Source organism: Carassius carassius, chromosome 28 (assembly GCF_963082965.1).
Source record: "Carassius carassius chromosome 28, fCarCar2.1, whole genome shotgun sequence".
NCBI lineage: Eukaryota > Metazoa > Chordata > Actinopteri > Cypriniformes > Cyprinidae > Carassius > Carassius carassius.
Window position 1 is genome coordinate 15206324 of NC_081782.1, and position 27078 is coordinate 15233401.

At 36.7% G+C, this 27078-nt stretch overlaps 1 protein-coding gene across 1 annotated transcript in view; it reads right to left on the reverse strand.

The window, feature by feature from the left end:
• The window catches only part of LOC132107614 (pleckstrin homology domain-containing family G member 2-like), a 39874-nt gene that overhangs the window by 4864 nt on the left and 7932 nt on the right, over nt 1-27078 (reverse strand). Inside the window, exons 2-4 of the mRNA XM_059513713.1 lie at nt 17040-17117; nt 12525-12931; nt 5198-5298 (exon numbers count right to left, since the gene is read on the reverse strand). Of these exons, the coding sequence (XP_059369696.1) occupies nt 5198-5298; nt 12525-12931; nt 17040-17088 (557 nt within the window). The 5' untranslated portion in view covers nt 17089-17117. The remainder of the gene's footprint in view (nt 1-5197; nt 5299-12524; nt 12932-17039; nt 17118-27078) is intronic.

Sequence of the window (27078 nt, forward strand, 5' to 3'; positions counted from 1 at the left end):
ACAGCATTCATTTCTTTTTTATCATTTAGACCAAGCCATTGCTTAAATGCAAACAGATGGGATACTTCTCATTTTGGCTCGATTTCCTCCAGACATACCCCAATATCCCCACAGTCAAAATTGAAGTCCTTTATGCAGTGCATTCTTCTAGTGGGGAAAAGTCTCATTTAAGGTGGTAAATCAATGGAAAACATCGATTTTTAAATATATTGGCTAGTAACAGTGTCTGGAATGCCATAAAGGAAATTTGGGCTTGGTTTAGTGAAACAATCTCTATTGTAACTCAAACACGAGATGGAATCAAATGGATTTTCCCTCAGTGTTATTGAGTTGATATCTCTTGTGGCTGGTGGGACTTTTTCGACCAAGGATGAGTGGTTTGACATTCCCTGACTGTGTTGAACGAAAGCTATATGACGGCTCGACCAGGCATGCTGTATTTCATTCAGTCCATTAGCGAAACTCCAACTGACATTCCCAAGAGGCCCCCAAACCGCCAGGCTGGTCAGTCTCAAGGGAAACCCTCCTTCTATATCGTGAAAGAAAACAACGTGACACTCTCTAAACACTATATACTTTACTTCATGTGGCTGAGGGGAAAAGTTCGGAGGGAAACCGCAGCACTCCAGCCTTCATCATCCTCTCTTCCCCTCTGAAGACGAACTTCATTTAGTGGCTGACCTTTGTGGTAGGGGGACTTCACTGTGGTTATAAAGGAAATTGAACTGAGTTCATGCATGCTTTCTTGAACTGTCCAAAGAGCTTGGTGTCTAAGGTTTCTGTAGGGATGGGATGTTCCCAAACGATGACTTGTCTATCTTAAAAGGTGTGGGATAATAACAACTCATGGTTCCGTAATTTGAAATTGTAAAACAATAAAGACGTTATTGTCGATTCAAAGCCACAAGTATCTGCTTTCTAGTCCGAAATGTAGTAGATAAGTTGGATTCAATTAGATCTTGGCAAATCTTGTGAGGTTTTGGCCCCTTCACTCAAATCCCAGGAAAGTGTTGGCGGACCAATAGTTTGAGACTTGAAATATGTGTGTTATGTGCATGCTTAATACTTTCCCAGGTTCCTCTTTGCCAGGTACAGTACATACAAAAGTGTTTGCGGTATTACTTGAGGAAAAATTAGAAATTTAAGACTCAAGATTGGTTCTTTGACAATGTTAGAATTGGCTATGAATCTATGTAGTACAACAAACTACAATAAACACCAGCAAAAAATAAATAAGTCCAACATATTTATTTTCATATGAACTAAAACAGGGAGTTTGCTTTGGCAATATGTACTCAAGTATGTCATGGCAATAGAGCAATATGAATTGAAATTGAACTGAATTGAGTTACCTGCAAGATGCCCTGCATGCATATATATATATATATATATATATATATATATATATATATATATATATATATATATAAAGAGGGAGAGAAAAAATGCAATTCCCTTTGTCTCATTCAGTCTTCACCTCACCCTTTCTGTTTGTTGGACTCGACTCATAAGTTGTCGTCTTGTCTCGATTCATACTCTCTTCCTTGTCTCACCCCTTACTTTTGTCCCACTCCCACCATTTATCCATTAACATTGTGTGTATAACTCAAACAGAAGTTCACTTTCATCTAACTCGTATTTCCCACAGCAGTCAAGCCTTTATTTTTGCTGGAGACACAGCATCATATAGTGGGGGAAATTCACACAAGTCATTCTTCTTTTTTTATGCAATATACAAATCCTCAGGACAAATCTAGATGTGTGAGATGTGTGCTTTAGGGAAAACCAGATTTGTCTTTATTAAGAAATGAACAGTGTGTGTTTGCAGTGTTAAGATGTATGTTAATCTAAAATGAAGTAAATTCATGGTAAACTGACAGGCCGTGATCCAATATGAGCACACAAATGAGGTAAAGGTTGTTGCTGTCTCACTTAATGGAGGAAATCTGTCTGGGCATTTAAAAGTGTATCTCAATCCTCCTGACTGATATGGCACACTTGTGTTCTTGCTATATGGTGTCCCTTTTTAGAAATCTTTTATTACCAATTAGTTAAATATTTTATTATATATTTCATTACTGTGATGATAAAACTGTTTTTTTTTACGGTCTAGTCTTTAAGGTCAAATGATCCCTCAGAAATCACAATAATATACTTTTACTATTTAGGGCTCAAAAAAACATTTATCAGTGTCCGAAACAGTTCTTCTTAATATTTTTATACATACCGGTATATATAAAATATATATATATATATATATATATATATATATATATATATATATATATATATATATACAGTACAGACCAAAAGTTTGGACACACCTTCTCATTCAAAGAGTTTTCTTTATTTTCATGACTATGAAAATTGTAGAGTCACACTGAAGGCATCAAGGGCTATTTGACCAAGAAGGAGAGAGATGGGGTGCTGCGCCAGATGACCTGGCCTCCACAGTCACCGGACCTGAACCCAATCCAGATGGTTTAGGGGTGAGCTGGACCGCAGACAGAAGGCAAAAGGGCCAACAAGTGCTAAGCATCTCTCGGGGAACTCCTTCAAGACTGTTGGAAGACCATTTCAGGTGACTACCTCTTGAAGCTCATCAAGAGAATGCCAAGAGTGTGCAAAGCAGTAATCAAAGCAAAAGGTGGCTACTTTGAAGAACCTATGACATATTTTCAGTTGTTTCTCACTTTTTTGTTGTATATAATTCCATATATAATTCCACATGTGTTAATTCATAGTTTTGATGCCTTCAGTGTGAATCTACAATTTTCATAGTCATGAAAATAAAGAAAACTCTTTGAATGAGAAGGTGTGTCCAAACTTTTGGTATATATATTTATCTGAAACCAAAATTTGGAACATCCTAAATGTCTTTACTGTCATTTTATCAATTTTATGTGTCCTTGCTGAATAAAAGTATTATAAAAAAGCTTTGAACCCTAACATTTTAAAATTGTATATTTCTTATGTATTTAGTATGGCTTTAAAAAGGTCTATTCTGAAGAGTTACTGAGGACAATGTGCCATGACCCTGAAGTTTTAACACCCATTTAAAGCCATCAGAAAGGGGGGAAAACACAAGGGTGTGATTACAAATGCTAAAATAAACCTAGAACAGTAAGGACTGATAATAAGGTTTTAAAAGATCTATTGCAAAACAACAAGAATGAATAAGCAATGGAATGTTTTCATCACTGCAAAATAGAGAGGAGATTCCCAAGCCAGCAAAAACAGCCTGTTCTGTTGTAGTCACTGTAAAAGACAAATGCAGCATTCCAGTGCAAAGGCACAATTTACTATGCTCCACTATAACTGGACCGATTTCTGTGGGAACAAAATAAGTCCTGTCTGCTGTCCCAGGATGCACTGCTCGCTTGGCTGCACCCTCACTCTCTGACAGGTCATGTGTGGCTCGTTCACCACAGGGGCCTGAGCTCCACCTCGGAGCCCGGCTGCTTTGGCTAAGAGGAAAATGACATCTGTGTGTGTCCTAAAGCTCTGACCGGTGCCAAGAAAGTAGAATCAAGTCTGAATACAGAGCTTTTAAGAGTAAGAACAGACAAAGAGAGAGCCTTTGTGTGTTTAAACTATATAAGAAAGAGGGAAAAAACAAGGTCAGTCATTCATTTTATATAGTCTTAACAACTACAAAGGCACGAGAGCTGATTTAAAGGGGTAGTGCACTCAAAAATGAAAATTCTGTCATCATTTACTCCCCATCACTGTCGTTCCAAACCCACATGCTGTTATTCTCTCTCTGAACACAATCAAAGAAATATCGAATCATTTCCAATTCCCTGTTTTTCATAAACATGAAGCCTTGTGGGATGAACAGACCAAATTTCAGCCATTATTCATTCTCATTTGATTTGTGGGCGGCATGCGGAGTTAAATTAATGATTTGTTTTCATTTTAGAGTGACTTAAATTTCAGTCTATTAATCATGTTACTATAGCATATGGCTTCAGATGAATTGGAATATACATACTACTGTTCAAAAGTTTGAGATTTTTTATACAACGGAAGTAATATTTTAACTCAACAAGGACACATTGATCTGATCACAAGCGACAGTAAAGATATTTACAAAGTAAAAAAAAAAAGATTTATATTTAAAAATAAATAATATTAAGCAGCTAAACTTCAGTAAATTTCAGCTTTGCCATCACAGGAATACTTTACATTTTAAAATATATTCAAAAAGAAAACTTGCGATAATATTTCACAATTTTACTGTTTTTACTGTAATTTTAATCAAATAACTGCAGCCTTGTTGAGTATAAGACACTTTAATCACCTACAAAAAAGACCCATTTAGAGACAAATAAATAATCTTATCAACCCCAAACCTTTTAAAAAATAATTTAGTCATATGGACTGCTTATATGATGCTTTTTTGTCATCTTTGAAGCTTGATAGCCTGTGGATGCTACAAACTGTAAATTATGAAAGATCACATTTATAAGTGAACTATTACTTTAAGAATGGTATTTATAAAAACTAATAACTCACTCTACTCATTACACGCCAATATAATCTCAAGAAGAGGCCAAAAGCATGGGAAGAAAACTCCTGCCATTTTATTAAAGGAAGTTATATTAAATACTCTTTAAGATTTTCAGTTTTCAGCACAGCCAAGATCATTTCCCACAAGAACTGGCAGTAAGGCGCCATGTTCAATTTCAACTGCCTAATGTCATTAAAGGGATGATTTGGAGTGGAGGTGAACCAAGATAGAGAATTATGTAAAAACAGGATGTATGAGTGGCAAGTAGCAGCAACCCAACAACAGAAAACCTCTGGGCTAAACCATGCATACAAGTCTGAAATAAACACAGAGTGTCATTTGCAATAAACAGTGTGAAACAGACACATAACAAGACTTGACTAAATTGTTTGGTGGACCATGCGTGAACTCACAGTGTAATAAACCATATGCTGCACGTCTTTTAAAAAGGGCTTAAGTTATGACGACGGCTGAGAAAGCGTCTCCTGAAGATTATTCCAGATCAACTACAGCAGTCCAGGGACAGTCTGCTGGAGTGCATCAGAAATGGCTTACACTCGCTCTTGGCAGACATCTGCACATTGTCCCTCATGGTGGGATAGAACCAGGCCAGTCATTGTCTTTGAGACAAATTCAACAGACACCGCTGCCACGCAGACAGACATCAAGAATGAAGACACCCACCTGTTAAACTCATAGATGTCCTCAATGTTGCAGAAGAGGGTGCTGACCTCCTCGGGTTTGAGAGGCAAGTCGCCGCAGTCAATAATACAGCCAAGATAGTCCTGAGAGCGAGAAAGCAAGAAAAATGAGTGTGGATGACCTCACAGAAATCATTCTAGGCATTTTCACACTTGAATTTGCTTTGCTTGTTAGTGATTTAGAAAACTCCTGTGAGACCTGTGAAATTGGTGAAGTACCTCTATTCCATTACATTTTCCCATAGCAAACACTGAGATGATTCATAACTCATGGACTAAAAAGAGACTATAAATAGTTCCGACACAGCAGGACGTGACCCTCACCCCTGAATGATCTCTCTCGACACCAAGAATCACTGTAATGTAATTACCATGGACGCCACACTAGAGCCCCTCAATGATCTTCAGAGTAAACATACAAAGCGGTGCAGGAAGGCAAAGGATGCAACTAATACAGTGGTTAAAAGGAGCCCCTCTAACAATATTTATCTTTTCTCTCTCTGCTCTTTCACCTCTGACCTTGAAAAAAGTCATAGGCTGGTCTCATGAGAAAACTGGCTGATCATCATGCCACATAAAATACAGGCAGGTTTGGGCCGCCTGCTGAGGAACAGAGAATAAGGGTCAGCAACTTTCTCGGTTTTGAAGCGGTTGGTTAACACAGAGTTAAAGGGAAGCAGTTCCACTGGGTTAAATTTTAAGGAAGATCTGGATCACAGTGAGAAACGTAGGATGGAAGTGAAAAGAGCCAATACGAGACATCAAAATAATTATAGTTTCAATAGTTTTGCTGTAATAAACTAACATTTGCTGCATTACACTGTTGTTCATAAGAATAATTTATACAAATCATCAATATAAATCATCACAGTAAAAAAAATTAACACCTAAAGTAAAGTAAAGTAATGGCTGCTGACAATTCAAGTTTACATTAGGTTAAAATTACATTATAAAATATAGTGAAAATGAGAACAGTTGTTTCAAATTGTAATAACTTTCACAATATTACTTATTTTTACTGTATTTTTTATCAAATAAATGCAGACTTGGTGAGCATAAGAAAGTTCTTGTTTAAAAAAGCATCTTACCGATCACACATTTTATAATGGTAATTATCCAATTTTGCAACTTAAAATTACAGCAAAAAAATACAAAACTTACAGTTAAAATAATACATACATTTTACAATGTTGGTGCTTTTATAAAATGCTCAATTTTTATTTATTTTTTTGCTTTTAAATCCTCAAAAAGGGGTTTTATTTACATCCACTGCAAATGTGTCATCATTTTCTTAAAGAAAATAACAGAGTGTACAATAGTGTTGTCACGGTACCAAAATTTCAGTATTCGGTACCAATACCAGTGAAAATCCACGGTTCTCGGTACCAATTTCGGTACCAAAGCAAAACACAAAAATTTTGTCTTTTAATTTATGAAATTTAAACACATTTTATTTTTGGTAAATAAAGGGGATTTGATATTAAAATTAAAACATGGAAGAAATATTGTGATTTATTTAGCTCTGCCCACTACCGGAGAAACCGGTATGTCTTCTGCTTGTTCGAAAATGAATATGAATAATTCTAAATGAACTCCATTATTTTGACAGGAGAAGACAACAAAGAATAGTTTACATATAGTGTGTCGATTCAGCGTGGTAAGACTCTCGCTCTCTCTCTCTTTGCATGTGTGAGAAACAGCGCTATCAGTAAAGCGACGGTGAGTCGTGCGCCTTCACAAAGAGTTTACAGAGCATCAATTACAGTTGCGCTGTGCGTCCATTGAGATGAACTGAAAAGTTCAGATCGCTTGATGGAGAGAGAACTCTGAAGCTCAGGTGCTGAAATTAATGCGCTTCAGTCTATGTAGTAAACAAACCTGCACGTCTCTGCCATTCATTAATTCACACAGAGACGCGCAGAACACGGATTCATATTTCAAACAACTTTTACGGCTTAACATTTACAGATACTGGTTCATATGGAGATTTGATTTGATTAATTTATGCTAACTATTAAACTAACTATTTTATGCTATTATGCTATTTTATGCTATAAAATTCTATGACTGTCCATATTAAAATGTAAGTTTCATTTTCATGACTGGATTTTGAGATTCCGTCCTCGTTTTCTGCTTCGCGGAAATCATAGCGCTGAACCGGGTTTGAACGGGACCTCGGTACTACCAGTACTTAAAGAAACCTGGTAGCGTCACATTTAAATTTTTTTAGTACCGACTTGGTACCGAAGTACCGGGTCTTTTGACAACACTAGTGTACAATATTTTTTTCTGACAATCAACATTATGCCACAATATCCATTGAGCTTAACATGTACAAAATTCAGAATGTTTCTTTAAAACCGGTATAGCATAGCTTAATAATTAGCTATCATTTATACTAAACCAACAACCTCGGGTTGTAAGACTTCCAGCTTGAAGTGGTTTTCCAACACTATAATCATAATAATGTGGCCGTTAAGAAGATACATTCTTGCCTTAATGAGTAAAATGCGTTTTGCATTAAATTATAAAGTTAATCATATTTTACAGCCTATTTTGTGTCCAACAGATGCCAGAAACCCAAATAGAGCAGAGGCAAATGGTCTCAGGAGTGGTCTGGTTCCTGGCTGTTGGGCTTGCGGAGCTAAAAAGCGCTATTTATCAAGTCTGTTTATCAGTGCCTGGCCTCATTAACCCTTAATAACCAAGCCCTGGGACCAAAACCACCAAGCCAACATAGACAAACAAATTCCACCAGACTGCAACGGACTAAATTATGGGAAAGTGCCAAGAGTGGCAGTTACAATCTCCTGAGAGAAACTACAGACGCCGGAGCCAAAAAAACAAGGCCACCGGGCTAAACAAACTAAAAAAAGACTCAAACTGAACCGCTACAATAAATAAGTGCAAATAAACAGACCAAATGAGTCCTGTAAGACAGCGGTCTGGCTTTATAAGGGGCTCTTTTTGTCACCCACCATCTTTCCCTGCCTCTGCATTCCTGGGCTGTAAACGTTGGGTCTTTTTTCCTCTTCTGTTTGTTTCCAGAGCCACAAGGCATCTGGGAAGGCAAACATGCTGAGGTGGGGGCAAAATGAGCCAGAAAATAAGGGACTGGTGCATGCAGCACCTTTACAAGGCAGGGGGAACACGGAAACTGTAATTATGGTGATTTACACAACTTTAGACCGGAGAGGTACCTACCCCTGAAGGTACGGCACTCATGAGATGGCAAAACTGGAGCACTAGATGAAGAGATGAGTGATGACACAGCTACTCGAGGAAGAGTGAAAATCCAGGAGGTGAGGGGAAATCTGAGGATTACACTCTGAGTTATGAAAGCAGAGTGTGCGAGACAAGCGGGACCAGCCACAGACAAAGGAACCATAAGTTATGTGCACATTTTCTTGGCAGATGCTGTCTTACTGAAATGACTTACTAGAGCACACATGAAGTGTGTTATGACAGCCAGTCTGGCAAAAAGATAAACATAAATGTTCACATTTGAGATATGGTCCCGAACGAGAGAAAACACTAAGGAAGAGAAGAGAAGAGAAGAGAAGAGAAGAGAAGAGAAGAGAAGAGAAGAGAAGAGAAGAGAAGAGAAGAGAAGAGAAGAGAAGAGAAGAGAAGAGAAGAAACACAGACAGAGAGATAGATAGATAGATAGATAGATAGATAGATAGATAGATAGATAGATAGATAGATAGATAGAAAGAAAGAAAGAAAGAAAGAAAGAAAGAAAGAAAGAAAGAAAGAAAGAAAGAAAGAAAGAAAGAAAGAAAACACACAGGAAGACAAAGAAAATAAGAAAAGAAAAGATAATAAAAGACAAAAAGAAAGAGACTGACAGATGAAAAAGACAGACTGATGAAAAAGAGAAAGGAAGAAAGAAAGAGAAAGAGAAAAAGAAGAAAGAAAGACACAGGAAGACAGAAAAAGAAAAGAAAAAAGAAAAGATGAAAGACAAAAAGAAAAAGAGACAGATGAACAGAGAAAGAAAGAAAGAAAGAAAGAAAGAAAGAAAGAAAGAAAGAAAGAAAAAGAAAGAAAGAAAGAAAGAAAGAAAGAAAGAAAGAAAGAAAGGAAACGTTATCTACAAGAGGAAGTTTGGAAAGGTGGCAGACAATAGAGAGAGATTGTAACAGAAGTTGAACACACTCTCAGAGTCTTTGTCTGAGAAACTAGGTCAGTTTGGAGTTTGGAACAGGAGTCGGTCCCTTTCTCTCGTGAGCAGCCCCTCTCCATCTCCCCTTGTGCCCCAGAATGGGGGCTACAGCCAAGCCCCCCTTGTCCCCCAATTTCCTGTCCTATTTGGCTGAAATGCAGCTGAAACTAAAAGGGGGTATATCTCATTCTCACTCCCCTAAACACTCCCCACATCAACACACACACACACACACACACACTAGAGCTGAACCCAGCGCACATGAATGTCACCAAACAAACAACACTTCACATATAATAACCCAAACAATACCAGGCAAAACAGTCCCACACAGCAAAGCCATGCACTGTGAGCTAACGCTCATCTCGTTTCCAGCTAGCTTGACATAATTCTTTGTAACGCATTCTATCAAAACCAGACCGCTCTTACTAATAGAAGCTGAGCCCGGCTCGGTATGACTCCAGTCAGACATCATTCACACATATCCCAGAGTCAGCACTTTGTCCCCAAAACCATCCACCACTCAGCCTCCATTTTGAGACCACAGATTGATAAAACAGCAGCATTCCTCGGCATGATCCGTGTCTTTCAACAACCAATTTATGGCTATTTGATCTGAAGGCATCTTTTCATAAAGCAGCATAAGCTTGCATGCCTTCTCTTTTTATTGGCTTATGAAACACTCAGCTTCAAATAAACCATCAGCAAAAGGGAAAAGGAGTAACATTTTAGGAATTCCCCAACCTTCGGCCTATGTACCCATGAGCCTCTGCAATCAATCAGTCTCAGATACAAAGGATAATATACACACACATACTATACAGTGCATACACACACACACCTGTTGATGGCTGGCACTAGCAATATTCCCATGAGTTCAAAGGCTGTTCACAATGACCCTGTCACTCATGATGGACCGCTTTCACTTCTCTCCAGGTCCGTGCAACAGCACCAATCATCTAAACCTGCATATTATGTTGTTTTAATCCATGTTTAAAAAAATTAAAATAAAATAAAATTGATGCCAAGGACCCCAAAATATGATGAAATTTGATTGGTTATATATCCAATTTATAGTTATAAAATTATTTAATAATGTAAATAATGTGTTTTATATTGTTATTTAATATTTACATTATATTAAGTTGACATCTTTTTTATTTTATTTTATTCATTGATTTATGTATTTATTTATTTATTGATTTATTGCTTGCTATTAATGTTAGAGGATTAAACATTTAAGAGAGAAAACAGTTTCTTAATAATATTTATAATAAGTGTTGTCAATAATATGAATATTGCAAATTATTCTTATAATTTGGATCTTTAGAAAGCAAAATTAAACAGTAATAATACACATTTTTGGAAAAAAGTGATAATAAAATAATTTATTAACATGTTAATGCTCTAAAAATATGCATTACCGTTAAAAAAGTTTGGTATTTTTTATGTTTTTGAAAGTTTTTTGTTTAACGAGGCTGAATTTATTTGATCAAACATATAGGAAAACAGCAATACTGCAAAAATATTATTACTATTCATTTATTATTAATTTAAAATAACGTTTTTCTATTTAATATATTTAAAATTATATATATTCTTGTGATGGCAAATCTGAATTTTCACGACATCAATCTTCAAGGTCACATCTTTCAGAAATCATAATATGCTGATTTGGTGCTCAAGAAATATTTATGTGGAAACCACCATGCTTTTTGTCAGGATTCTTTGGTTTTAAAAGAGCAGCATATATTTGCTATAGAAATCTGTAACTTTACAGTAACTTTTCAATCCAATTTAATGGATCCTTGCTAAATAAAAATAAATAAAAAAAAATTAAATTGGACCCAAATTTAAGAAAAAGGAAATGCAAATAAACAGCAACTAGTGTAAATAAAATTGCCTGCCCATGTGAAGAGAGCATATCATGTCTTGGTGCACGTCCATGACCCCCATTGGAGGTCACCGCTGAGGTCTGATCTTCCAGCGACCTGTGCATGAAAATATGATGAATGTGTTGAAAAGCAACCACAAAGAGATATTTACAGCATGCTCTGAATTGTGTGTATGCGTTTGAAATGCTGAGCAACAGCCTTCTTTTTGTCCCAGATCAGTGCTGTGCATGTGAAAAGCAGTTCAGAGATGTGTTTGAAGTGACAGTCTGAATTTATTGCAGCTTTCATCCAGTGCCATGACCTCCTTTGCTCCACCTGAATCTATGATGAATGGCACAACAGAATCTCACAATGATCACATTTTAAATCGCCGCTGGCACAGGGTAAGGGCTCTTATATGATCTGTTATATGAGTCCTGGATTACAAACAGGGAGGGCGGCAGGTGAAGAGATGGTAGAAATGCCGATCTGGGTGAGTTTCAGTGACTGAGCAATCCTAGAGCTCAAAAGAATGCAGCACCACCTGGGTGGCTTTGGACCAGCAAAATTATTAGAATTCATTCCGCAGTCATTCTGAGACTTATTTTTTATTTTGCACCTATTATGCAAAATTCCCTTTTACATGTTGTTTGATCATAAATGTGTGTTGGCAGTGTTTGTACACTACCACCCTATAAAGATTAAAAATCCATCTGCTCCTTTTTTAATCCCCATAAATCATAAGCAGTGTCTCAGAACAATCCGTTTGCAAGATCTGTAAAATATGTCACATTTTACAGGCCCCGCCCACTACTGTTGACAGACACTGCTGTATTAGCAGAGACCCCGCCCTGAGTGAGCCGCACACAATCCGCCACGTGTATCTTCACGCAAGAGCATTTGAAAGCAACATTCAAGTAAGAAACTTCTTCTTAGTAAAGATATAGAAATTATTCCGTCCAGATCAGTAAGTGATTTTCTATTTTCTTTTCTTTCTTTTTATTTTATTATTTGGGTCATATTAACAGCGTAGACAGTGGTACAGACCTTTTTCCTGAGTAACAAGAGCGCCGCTGTTATGAATTCTAACTTCCAATTGGATGCTCTTCTGTTCCCGTCTCCATAGAAACCCATTCAATAGTGCCCATCTGTTTTTAATGTAGCTTCTTGTCATCTACACACTCATTCAATTTTGAGGACTTAACATTGTTTCTATGTTACAGTATGAAACATGTAGGAACAGAGACCAGCATGTGTCTGGTCCTTACCTCCACAATGCTCTTGAGGTCCCTCACGTAGGCCTGCTCTGTCTCCACTATCTCCAGCGCCACCCTCTCCAGACGAGTGAGTTTGGGCAGTGGTGATGTGGAGGCAGGGAGGGGACCGGCTCCCGTCAGCAGGGAGAGAGGGGTGAGGTCCAGGCTGATGTCGGAGCCATTGCGATGTGGCCCGGAGTAGGCCGGCACGGCTCCGTAGGGCAGCGATGAGGAGGAAGAGGAAGAGTGTCCATCCTGCAGTGAGGCGGATGAGGCAGAGGAGCTGAGACTGGCTCCGCGGTCACTGTCAGAGCACACCGTGTTAACAGAGGTGCAGCTACCACGGGACGCACCCCCTGAGGAGGCCATACGGCTCACAATCCCACTCAGCGAGGACACAGAGGAGGGGCGCTTGGCAGCTGCAACAGAGAGAAACAGAAACAATTTAGTCTGAAGACACTAATGATCACTGCATAATATAGCACTTTTGACTTTAAGACAATGTTAAGAACTATTATGCAAAATCTCAAATGAGATCTCTTTCATATCTAATTGTTTCTCCAAGACAAGAGTTAATGTTGACTTTGGCTTAAATCTCCTACTTCATGCAAAAATCTAAGATTTTAATACCTATTAATTTTCTTATTATCAGTAAAGCTTATTATTTTTCATCAAATACTTCACATTGCCTTTTTTTATCTTTACTTGTCTTTGGTCTGGTATTCTCTAGTTTTTTTCTTTTTCTTTTTTGGTTTCCTTATTTTGGTTATGTTATGCTATGGTATGGTATGACTCTATGATTTAGCAATTTTAACCATTTCGATAATAATAAAAAAAAAAAAAAATTAAATTAAATATATATATATATATATATATATAGTTTTTATTTTTTAAATATTATTTTAAATGTTTTAGTTTATTTAGCCTTGTCAATTTAGTATTTTCCAATTTTAAGTTTATTGTGTATTACTTAATGTTTTATTTTGTTTCAAGTTACATCTATCTATCTATCTATCTATCTATCTATCTATCTATATATATATATATATATATATATATATATATATGCAATTATTATAATTTTTTTTCAAGGTAAGGTTCACACCAACAGTCGAGTACAAAGAGAAACTGTTAAGTGCTCACAATGTGTTTCTTGCAAATATTTTTCTGCCTGCCTCAAAGGTGTTACTGTGCAAATCTACATCACATTAGTTTGCAGCAAACCCACAGGAGTCAATCTAACGGTGCAGTGCACGCCCTGTATAGACAGGAAACAAAAATCACAACTTCCTGACTGCAATTTGATGAACGATTAAACCTGAAAACACAGAAGTCATTTAATCAGCCATACCCTTATATGACCAGAACATCTAAAACAAACAGTTACGCTCTGCCTGAAGAGCCATATAAAAAATGAACAACAGTCTGGTCGTAAAGGCAAGTGAACACCGGCCGGTACGGAGCGCTGTGAGGATTGCCATTGTTTAAGGCTGAATGCTGGGCTGTGCTTGTCACAATGGTGGCCCAGTTACAGAACACAAGCCGGCAGAGATGAACAATCCTCCATTTCCTCTGACCTAGCAGGCAGGGCGACACAGTCAACTGTTGCCCTCTACACTCCCTTCCTCGCCAAGTCTGTCTATCATCCATCTAGCATTCCAGCTGACTGTTAGCTGAAGCTGCTTGCAGCCTTTTCTCCCGTTCATACAAGGTTTGAAGGCACTTCGGTAATATCGATTGCCTGAATTTGATTTAAACGCACTCATAAAGTACATGAAGCCATGTGTTTAACTTCTGCTGGCCCCAGTCCAAGATCAGCACCACTATGGCGGCAGTCGCACATGAAAAATCTGATTGTAAAATCCTCCATGGCCAGACGTACATCACCAAAATGACCATCTTTTGCTTTTCATTTGATGCCTATCTCAAGATCTCAAGTACTGGGTGCAAAAGCATTCAGGAGAACGTTCAAAGCGCAGCATAAACTCAGCCAGACAGATGCATGAAGTGTGACAAAGTAAACCCAGCACATCCTCTGCAACAAAGGCAAACAGACAGCGTTCTCCGTCACTACTTGGGCATGAAGTCAGAAGCTTTCATGTGGTATGGAAGAACCATCAGCAGGGGAGTTCTTCACCCAAAATCTCATCCCTATGGATTTCGTTATCCCCAACATTAACTTTAAAGAGCCTCCAAGCATGAATCAGAGTGGATAAATCGGTCAGGATGTCCAAGAAAATCTAATCATCTCTAGATAAGACTGATGAACATGTGAGTGAGCCAACACACATATACTGTTCTTCATAATTATATGATTCTTAATGGAAAATGGAATGACTTGATAAATTGTGCAGCTGTTTTAGAAATCTGAAATAATACATTAGAGCTAATTTCCTATTTTTCATAATGACATCTTTGTGTCCATAATTGCTATAAATTATTAGTCATTGATACGTACTTATTATGAGTTCCAGTAATTGTGGTATTTTCATCATAAATCTTCTACACACTGTTAGCCATTCATACTCCAATAAAGAGCCTAACAAGGCTCACCTAACAGAGAATCAGGCCTGTTATATCGATCACGGCAGTCTGTGGAGATCGTTTGGCCAGACGAGTGAAAGCCAAGAGAAAGAGATCACATACCTGATCTTCAAGACACTGCAGCATTAGTTGAAATGACCACCAATGTGGTTTAATCACCGAAGTTTAGTTAGTACTCATAACTAATTTGAAGCAAATGGCTACCAAATGACATCAGGTATCCAAATGATTTCGGAAAATAAATCTTATTCCAGGAGAGAATGAAAGGACCTCATAAGTCATAAAGCAAACAGGAACCATGCACCATATCTAACGTGCATATAAAATGTGAGTTGGGCTTGTTGCACACTTCTCTCTCATAGAGAGATTTCCTGTCTAGGTGTGTATTAGCATACAGACCGCAAAACCATTGAGAGCTGCCAAACTCAAATACTTGAAGAGCATTTATGTGTTTGAGAAAAAGGACAATACAAGGAACCACTGGTTTAAGATAAAAGCATTTCACCTTAAAATAAAGTTTTTGTTTTATTTTTTGAAGAAAATTAAATCTGGAGGAGGAAATTATGTCACAACACAAACTTGATGATCCTGAAAAAAATCTCCAAAAGATGTTTGATTTGATTTGATTTGATTTTAGAAATAAATATGATCTGGACATGCTATGGACAGGTTTTCAACATTGATCAATTTCTTGAGCAGCAAATCAGCATGTTAGAATAATTTCTGAATGATCATGTGACGCTGAAGGTTAGAGAAATTATACTGAAAATACAGCTTTAGCCATCACAGAAATAAATTATATTTTAAAATATACATTTAAATAAATACAATTATTTAAAAATGCAATAATAATAAATTATTTTAGATTAAATAAATTCAGCTTTGAAAACACCAGAAATCAGTATCCAAAAAATTAATTAACTAATTAAAGTTAGTTAAGTTATACCCTATTTTCTTTCCATTGTGTAGAGTTAGAATTGGCCCCAAATTTGAGAAGGAGCAAATGCAAATAAACAGCTAGAATAAATAACATTTAGGTGCCTGAGCTTGCCCACTGAATGTTTCTGAAAGTCTAATATTTCTAATTATAGAAATACATTCTTAAATTCAAAAGGTACTGCAAAACAGGAATGACTCACAAAATAACAGTACAAGATGGAGCTGAGCTCAAGCAGTGAATGTTTATCTGTATCTGTGCATTTGAGTGCTCATCCATCTGTTGAGATACTTCCTGTACGCCGTACCAGTCTGCACCTGACGGCCCCGTCACAGGAAGTGGTGAAACCAAATGCAAGTAGTTCACTCCAAAGGTTCTTGCCAGCTGAGGTCTGGATGACATGATTTGGGTCAAAAGCCTAAAGATGTTTGTATTATGAGATTTTTATTTGAAAATGGCCACATATATTTGAAGGTATATGTATTGCTCTTTTGGGATGCATAGTATATTGACAGCAACTTGACATATTCCAGATTCTATATGACATTCAAATTTCTTTCTAAACATAAATGTCCCACTTGGTCTGTATTGCATGGTCAGAACTATTTCAATCACGAATTGTTTAGAGTGCCCAATCCAAAGAGAGGTGACCAACCCTAAACAATTGTGACTGTCAGCACATTTCCAACAGTCTTGTTCAGTTTGTTTGAATTGATAATGTAAGCAACCATTCTTTTTGTAAAGTAGAAGAGGCAGAGGTCCAAAAATATCAAGATGGAGACCACCCGTCTAAATCTAAACCTGATAACTGTTAGCATTTCATTCCTGATAGACACTCTTATCTTGGGCATGCTTGATGGCTTATCTCCATTGAAAATTGTGCAGTATCTCAGAAAAGATATCTTTCGTCATTTTCCCAGGGTTCTTGTTTGTGGTTTTGAACTCAAGCACATGAACGAGCAGTTCCTGTCAGTGACTTTTCACTGGAATATTACATCATTATGCTCAGATTTCCAAACATTGATATTAACTGAGTGGCATCTGACCTTGGTGGCTGTTTTTTTTCTGGCTGTCGCGGCCCGCTCCCTCAGGCATGGTGTGATTATATCACAGGAAGTTGAAACCTGCAGAACAAATGCAAAGCGTTAAACAACAAAATAGTTTCAGTTCATGAAAATGTATTAAATTCAAATGTATTCAAAAAGTTTAATAAAAAATAATGAGAGTGAAATAACACTGTCACTGAGCAGAATTTTATATAAAATAATAAAGGAAAATTAATTCTTGCAATAAAGATATGTTAATAATTAAATATATATATATATATATATATATAGCAAGAAATCAAGAACATCTGTTTGTAAATTAAATTAAATTAAATTAAATTAAATTAAATTAAATTAAATTAAATTAAATTAAATTAAATTAAATTAAATTAAATTAAATTAAATTAAATTAAATATTGTGTAACACTGTCAGCTCACAGCAAGAATGTCTGTTTGTAAAACCAAAAAACTAATAATAATAATAAAATAAAATATTGGGTTGCATTGTCACCTCACAGCAAGAAGGTCTGTTTGTAAAATATCATAAAATAAAATAATAATAATTAGATAAAATAAATTAAAATCAAACAGGTCATTGGGTAGCACTGTCACTTTGCGGCAAGAGTGTGCTTGGAAAAATTAAATAGAATAAAATAATGGATAGCACCTTTAATTCACAACAAGAAGGTTATATTTGTAAAATATCATAAAATAAAATAAAAAATATTAAGATAAAATAAAACAAAACAAAACAGCTCATTGGGTAGCAAGGTCACTTTGTGGCAAAAATGTCTGCTTGGAAACATAAAATAAAATATAAAGAATTTAAAAATAAAAAAGCTCAGCGAGTAGCACCTCACAGAAAGGAACAGACGCACAAAAAGAAAGAAATATATATATATATATATATATATATATATATATATATATATATATATATATATATATATATATAAAAGACACATCTCTAGGACAGAACCATGTCCTACACAGTCAACTCAAACACAAGTCAGAAACAATATATCCACTCAACAACAAATGTACTGTATACTCCCATTAGTTTAGACTGAGAAAAACCACAGCAAACCGGCTCTTTCTTTATCAGTGTGAAAGTCCCTTCCGCTTCTTTCACGAAAAGAGGAAGACAGTTAAAAAAAAAAAAGAGGAAAAAAATACCAAAGGTCTGAGCCAAAGCAATTAAAGAGCTGAAACTTGATAGACGCTGTTTGAGAAAGAGTGGGGGTGTAGCTTGCAGCCTTGCTCCGAAGGGTTTCGTCTCGCACTTTCTCTCTCTCTCTTACAAAATAAGAGAAAATGAAACGTATGTAATGGTTGGCACAAACACAAAAATCCGCAGCTTTCTTTCCCAAATGTTGAGCATGTGTCCTGTCAGCGCAATTGGTGCTGGAACTTCAGGAAAAGGAAACAATCGGAATAGACAGGGCTCCTCTATGATGTGTTAATGTTTATCATATCCCGACAAGCCGTCTCTCATGTCACCTGCCCCGGCCTTCACTCCGCAGGTTCCCTGCTGCCCGTCACTCAGAGGACAACACCAGCAGGAGAGCTCAACATCTGAGGGAAAGCGTCAACTATCCAGCCACCCTCCATAACTCAGAAAGAAAGAGAAACAGTTCACAGCATAGGGGAGAAGTTCTCCATACTTGTTCTGCTCTGATGTCTTACAATAAAATTGACACTGCTCCTTTTCTATGCTTTGATTGATGAAGTTCAATAAAGAGGTTTCACTTTAAGGGATAGTTCACCTAAAGATAAAAATTCTGTTTTTAATCACTCACCCTCATGTGGTTCCAAACATGTAAGACCTTTGTTCATCTTTGCTACATAAATTATTTTTGATGAAATCTGGGAGCTTTTTGAACCCCCGATGTCACATGGACTATTTTAATGATGTCTTTACTATGTTTCTGGGCCTTGAACGTATCAGTTGTGTTGTTGTCTATGGAGGATCAGAGAGCTCTCGGATTTCATCAAAAATATCCTAATTTGGGTTTCAAATATGAACGAAGGTCTTACGGGTTTTGAAACGACATTGGGATGAGTAATTAATGACAGAATATCATTTTTGGGTGAAATATCCATTTAAGACCCAGTAGGAAAGTGGTCAAACTGTAACAAATGATTAATAACCATAAAATTAGAAATACATATAATGGAGTTTTTGTCTTTCTAAATAACTTTGTTAAAAAAAATCCTTAAAACAATAAAGAAAAATATTATAAAGACAATAAAATACAATAACATACAAATAACACTAAAATCTGTATTTTAAATGATACGACTGAATTCAGACATCACAACATTGATATGTACAGTATGATTACATGATACTCAACAACTGTAAATAAGTGTAAACCAAATATTTAGTGTGAATAAGATGCTTAAAGTACAAATGAAACAAATGGTATAAAGAAATTACTAAATAAGTTACAGATAAGTGAAATCAGGCATAACAACATTAAAATATACAGTACGCAAATATATATAGGGCTGCAACTAACGATTATTTTGATAATCGATTAATCTGTCGATTATTTTTACGATTAATCGATTAATCGGTTTATGTACTTATATTTTAGTTTTTTCCATTTTTTCCCCAAGTAAATTATTAATAAATGGTCTTTATCATTCAGCATAGATTTAAGAGATTTTAACCATTTTGCACTGTCATATCCTCATCAAAAATATACCTGGGGTTGTTTTATTGTGTTAGTAATCCTTTGTCGAACTCTTCTGCAATCAGAACACTGACCCATACTCTAGCAAATTTCACAAGGAGATTTCAAATAATGTTTTCACCATGGCAGTCCTTAGAGCTCCTAAAGTAGTTTAACATCCTGAACAAAGCTTATTAAGGAATCTTTCAGAACATATTATCACGAAGAATAAGAATAAAACAGAATAAAATTGCAGTGCATTGTATTTTATTATTTACTGGGAAACAGCTTTATAGCTTTTGCTGTGAAATTGTAAACAATCCTTCAAAAAAAGTGCCAATGGCATGAAACCTGAATGGAACTCACAATTTAAAGTAAAATCCATCAGAAGGTTGTCCAGAAAAAAAAATAGGACACACACAAAAAACCTGCTGTGTGAAAAAGAGCAGTGAATACTTAGAAAAAAAGTGCATTTCAAATATCTACATTTACCTCTCTCATTCAGTCATAATTAGGCTGCACGACTGAATTTTGAACTGGTAAACGACAAACTGATCACAGAACATGTTTGTAAAGCTTTAAATGTTAACTTTTAAAAAGCAATGTTATCAGCTTTTACGACTAAACATTTGCAAACAATATTGTACTGGAGAATCTGCACAAATGAAAGTCTTAGGGGCCGTTCACAAATCGCGCCTAAAAATGCGTGGAAAACACTAGGCGCACCGCTTTCTCCTTCTTTCCAAAGCGCTCGCACAGAAGCGCCCCTGAGGCGTCTGCCTTTGCTAAGCAACCATGACGTGCTCTCTCCTTGAAGACGCGGAAATTTCAGCAAAGGATAAATGGATTTGCAGCTCAAATAAATCGCTTGCAGTAGCTCTGCTACTAAGTTTATTTCAAAATGGAAATCCATATACAACTATGATCAGCTGTTCCTTTCATCTTGACTGAGCTTTTAACGTTGTTACGGGAAAGGATGAAGCTGATTGGTTAGTTCTTGTCACATGACCCGCGGTGCGGTTGCGGCATTCTGAAAAGTTTAAATGTTTTTAACTCGATGCGGTGCGGTGTTGGAAATAACGAACTTGAGCGCGCAAAAGACGCGATATGTGAACGTCCCCTTAAACAGTGCAGTAGAGCAGAGTTTACAGGTTACTCTTCTTTTTTAAAGTCTCAATGTAAAGTACTCCCACATCACGCTGAATGCTGCAGACATATAGACATCATATGATGTCTATGGCTGCAGAGACGCTGCTCGGGAAGCACGTGACATAAAACAAGGCCAGCTATTGGCTATTCGCTACTTCTCCTGTTGTACTGGCTGAGTAAAACCTCCGGTGGCTCATTACTGCCACACTTTGGTCACCGCAGATTTGAAATATGCACGAAATGAGCCGCTTACGGCAAATAAAAGTTATTTAGCAACGAATCGATGACTAAATTAGTTTACAACTATTTTAATAATCGATTTTAATCGATTAAATCGATTCGTTGTTTCAGCTCTAAATATATATATATCTTTCCAAATATGTAAATAAAAAGAATGCATTCAGGCAAGTAAAAGGTACAGCGTGATTACATTATTGATTCAATGGTGTAATAATTCTCAACAATTGATGATTACATTGTAACATTTGAATATCCAATATCGAATGATACAGGTAAATTAACAAAAACTGCAAAAAGTTTCTTATAACTGATAAGATACAGATATATAATTTATATGGCTAGTTGCATTTTATCATTTATATTAAGCATTGTTTTGATATAGAATAGACATGCAACCAAATTTTGTGCCACAATCCACTAATTGACAACTGCTTAGAGTGTTACAGTATATAGCTCCTGTTATTTAGGCAGCTCTGTTTGTGTCCATACTTCAGTTGGAGTGAAATGCTCCGAGCCAAGCGTAATGATCTGTTTTGGATGTCTCATAACCAGACTAAATTAAAAAGGACCCTGGCTCTTTTCCATGCACTGTCCTTCAGAGTGTTTCTCACTGCAGTCCCCCGGGTCCTTTAGGGCCCATTTCCAGCTCTGCCTCATTAAAGGCATCTCACTTCCTGTAACTACAAGAATGAAGGTTGTAGAACACTACAAGCATTTGCGGTTAAAACCCCATGCACTTTTTTGGCTCCAGAGCTTGTTTGCTGTGAAATTCCCGAATTCCAGAAATTGAATTGTGGTAAAAATTAACTCGCTTAACGACAACAGATTTTAATAGCGAATAAATGTTTCCGTCGGAGGGGTTGGGGGGGACAGCAAGTATTTTTGAGGCCGAGTGGATGAGAGCCAACATCTGGTTAGCCAGCGCAGAGGTTAGAATGAGGTTAGCGAGACTCTACTCTCCCTAATGCAGAGCAACCAGTCTCCATACGTCTTCCAAACACCCTGACGTGCTCCTCAAGCAAAATTGCAACTTTGTCATAATGAAAAATATCGAGCAGGAGGCCTTTTTCCACCCTGTAATTTTCATTACAGTTGCATCTCTTGTGGCATCATTCCAGGTGCATCCGTATGCTCCAGTCTGACAGTCATAGAGACAAAACTACCTGCTGACAGAGTCCTATTACATGAGAGCACAGCTGGACAGCTGTGTGCCTGTTCTTGCCTGCACATGTGTGTGTTTTGGGGAGTTTTCTTTTGCGTGTCTAAAGGGTAGAAGAGCTGGATGACAATTATATGTAAGTGTGAAGAAGTTCACGGTTTCTGGTATTGTAATATACAAGACTCAGTCACTGACAAAACACAGCAGAACCTTTAAATATAAAAGTTCCAAAAGGGGCAGACAAGCCATACAATGCAGGGTGTTCATATTTAAGAAAAATGTGAGTATAAAATTTATATTTCAAAATTTGTAGTTTATATCTAACAATTTGAGTTTTTAGAATTGCAAAAAAAATGCGGAATTTTGAGACAGAAATACAGAAACTATACATTTTTATTTCATGTTGGGGAAAAAAAATTCCAAAATGTAAACTCATAATAAAAAATTAAAAAATCTGAAATCTGAATTTTGAGATGTAAATTTAGAACTGCGAGAAAAAAAATCTGAACAGTGAGACAAAAGGCCTCAGTTTTTTTTTTTTATTCCTTGGTGAAAAAATAATGAAATGCTAATATTTCATTAAATCAAATGTCATATTAAAATAAACAAATGGGCTGCACAATTAATAGTAATAAAACTAAAATTGCAATACATCATGCAATTTAATTTAATAAGTATATACTCTGTTGCATTGCGTGCTTCAGAGTGAAGAATGTCACTGTGTTCATTTACACGTGACGCTTATAATAAAGTTTTCAGAGCAATGTTGTTCATAGTAGGCTAAATGCTGCTTCTCACAAATTCCACCTCTGCAAGGTTAACATGCATTTGGGAATGCATTGTGCATTTGGTTTACTTAATTTAACCACATAAACACTGGTCTAATTTCTAACATTTAGAAAGTTTACAGCATTTTACCACTATTCTGCCAAAATAAAAACTGAATTTTTTGGACAAGTCATGCAGCCCTTTAAAGGTGTCATAGCATGCAAAAATCACTTTTATAAGGTGTTTTGAACACAGTTGTGTGGCCATAGTGTATGAAAACAAAAATCCACTCACTCATTGTTTTATAATTAAAAATATCATAAACAGTCTCTCCACACGAGCTGTTCCAGACTATGATGACACAGTCGGTGAAAGTCCCGCCCATTTGTGATGCTCTTTGCCCTTTTAGCATATACACAGCCCTGAGTGAGAAGCTGCAGTCCTCCATTACTGTTCTCTTTCTGTAGCTAGTAGGTACAATGTCAACACCAAAGAGCCATTAAAAGTGTTGTGTGTTGGGGGAAAACGAACATAGGAGTCTCCATAAACCGCTGAGTACATGTTCCCGAAATGTTCAGAAAAAAAAAAAAAAAACAGAAAAAGTCCTATACACTTGTGCTAACATTTTACACCAGACTCGACTGCCTCAAAAAAACGAGGCTCAGGTCAGAGCTGGAGCTGTGCAAATATTACTTCTGAAAGATGTATCGATACCAACGCTTCTTGTGCAAACGTCCAGACTCCAGACTAAGTAAGCATCACGCCTCATATTTTGTTTTCCAAGAGAGCTCCTTGGCTCTCTGTAAGGCTAATGTCACTAATGCTGTCTTCACGTGCTACCAGAAAGATTGTGAATAGGAATGTGGTAGTTAAAAATTGCATTTGGAAGCAATGTGTGAGGTCAGTAACACATTTACTGTAACACCGGTATGCCCGCGAGCATGAGCTCTTGAAGCTCCGCACTCGTCTGGGAAGGGTTTTCGCAAACAAAATCCTCCCGCGGACATAAAAAGCGACCCGCGTCAACAGTGTTAAAGTAGCCCACTTGGCAACACTGGAAGGGAGGAGGGAGCACTAGCTCATTTTCATGTAAAGGGGACATACAGCATTTTGGCTAATACCCTAAAAGTGGCAATTTCAAGAGGCTATAAAAACTATCTGTGGGGTATTTTGAGATAAAACTTCGCATACACACTGGGGAGATCAGAGAACAGTATAAAATATTGTACCAATGCATTCTATGGCACATTTAAACAAAATAAAAGACTTATATATAAAAATGATTATTTATTTAAATATATTTACTTATATGTCCTGTGACCATCACAGAACCATGAAGATGCAAACATGTCAAACTTAAAATATTAGCTTAAAATCTTATGGGGTACTTCAAGTAAATATTTTCAAGTGTAAGGGATTCAGCTCACAAAAATTTTGGGAAGCCATGTCATAGAAGAAACATTTTAGTTTCCCCAGAGAATAGCTCTTAAAAGAATACATTGTCTTAGTCTAAAGAACTTTTTAATAATGTTAAGAACCTTTTGTGAAAGGAAAGGTTTCATGGTAGCTAAAGGTTCTTTTTGGAACCACAGATGCCAACAAAGAACTTTTATTTTTACTTTTTTATTTTCTTCATTTTCTTCATAGTTATTTTGCAACCAAAAACACAAAGCAGAAGCAAAGCTTCTGGTTTTAACTAAAGTATAAAAAAGCATTAGAAACTATTACTTTTGACACTGAACTGTAAAGAATTATCAACAGATGATTTCATGCTGCAAACAGATCCCACTACTGTAAACACACTTACACCCAATGCGACGTCTATCTATCTTAAACTGGCCAACACACATAAACAGAGGTGCATGTGAGTGTGTGGAGGGGTGAAGATGTGTTTTGATGTTCAACAGCTGACCTGTTCACAAAGTAAGGTCAATGCTGATGCACCCAAACACGTAAATAAACAGAAGCGTGACTATTGTCAGTCCTAGCCCTGCTGCTCTATTGTCTTACACCGAGAATTTTGAAGGTTATTGTTTCTTTTTTAGCTGACCTTCACATTTCCCTCTGGAGCTGGACCACAGCACTGCCATCCACCCCTCCGACATGTCTGCCCACCACCAGCGCCACCTCTTTTTTTTTTTTTTTTTTAGCCTTTTCCTTGTTCGGTTAGACAACAAAGCCTTCACAAACACAATGGATAATACGCGGTTGGGGTGGTCTCCCATATTTACACATGCACTGGAGAGGAAATGTAGTGGGCATGAAAGTGTGGGGGCAGTGAGGAGGGAGGGGCAATAATGCAGGCCACGCTGTATGTGGTCCTCAATCACAGGAGCTTCAATCACCTTTTGTTTCAAGCCTTTGTTCAATATTGTATCTTCTTAGACAATATTAAGTGGGGGTTGTAAAATATGGTAATGACACAACTGTTTCTCAGAGCAAATCATAATTGGATTGAAATGGAAAAACAATTATAATGGAAGACATGGACATGTCACTTCTGCTTTTAGGAATCATACCCACCCATGATTTTTTTTTGGTGGGGAAAAATCATCATATTTCAATATTTCAAGAGTTTTGTTTTGTTTGAGTGACAACAGAACAATTGTAGCTAGTTACATACATAAGTGATTTTAAGACCAATCTTTTGCCAAATGGTCACATCAGGAGTGGATTCTGGACAAAGCCAAAATGCAGCAACTACAAATTTAGTCAAAATTAAGTTATGGATTGAATAATGTCTATGATCTGGGACAGATGATTCCGCTACATTTAAATTTAGTGTGAAATTGATATTAAAACAATCAATTATTGAATTATGAATGAACTTAAAGCCATTTTGGGCACTTTCAGTGTTGTCATAATCCCTGTGTTTTGCCTTTGTAGGTAACAAATAGTAATTAAAAAAATCTGTAATAAAAAACTAAAATTCTAAATTAATTCTACCAGTGAGACTTTCTTGATATCAATACAGTTGTATCAACCTAACATTTGACTTTCTTCCTGCTACCCACCACCAAAAAACAACAACATATGTTTAAAATACATTTTTAATCCATAAATTAGAATGTGCTCACAAAACATATAAAAACAAGAAAAATGTCTGCCTCTTTGCCAATCAGTTACAACTAGTAAATAAAAGATGTTCTAGTACTACTAGTAACAATTAGTCCAAAAATATAAATTTATCAGTTTATATAAATTATATTCACCAGCAAAGCTGATTAGGTTTATAACGTGTCCCTTCAAAAAAAAAAAATCAGATTGTTCACACTGAGCTCAATGTTCAACACATTTCATGCACAGATTTTGAAGCTTTGGGAAATTGGCCTACATTTTGAAATGACCCATTAGCGCACAGTAAAACAGCTGTGCATCAGTAATGCAGTCCATCCAAAATTTCATCCAAATCATCCAAATTTGGCCATCATCAACTGGCCAGCGAGAGCAGAGCTTCCCTGCCATTCACACGACAAAACAAGGCCAGTGACCTCACAATGACCAATATAAAGCAGTTTACATATTTCAAAACACCCATTTTCATGGTTTTTCAGAAATATGTCATGATCGCACAGAAAAGAAATCATTCCCCAGAGAACATAAAGTGAGGGGAAAGAGTTTTGGCCGAGAGGGCTGAAACATCCTAGTTCCTGAGGCTTCATAAACGTGTCATCGGGTGTAGTGAAGAGTGGGGCTATAAAAAAGGGCCTGTAGCCCTGAGTTCTTGCCTGCTCCACCAGGGAATTTCCCTTTGTCTTTGTGTGTGCAACTAATTATAGAAGGAAAGCTGTGCTGCAAATGGTGTCTATAAAATAATAAGTGTCTGTCCATAAAGTTCAAGGTGACAAACTAGCATACAGCCCCATGAATTTATAAACAGTGGGAAAAGTGGGGCAAATGGACCTTTTAGCAGCCAGGAAAAGCAAGCACTATGTCATACATAGTGTACCAAGCCTGGAGAGTTAAACAGTTATATATTACAAACAGGAATGTTTCTGGAGATCAACGATAAGAGATAAAAAAAGACAAATGGATAATGATCCAG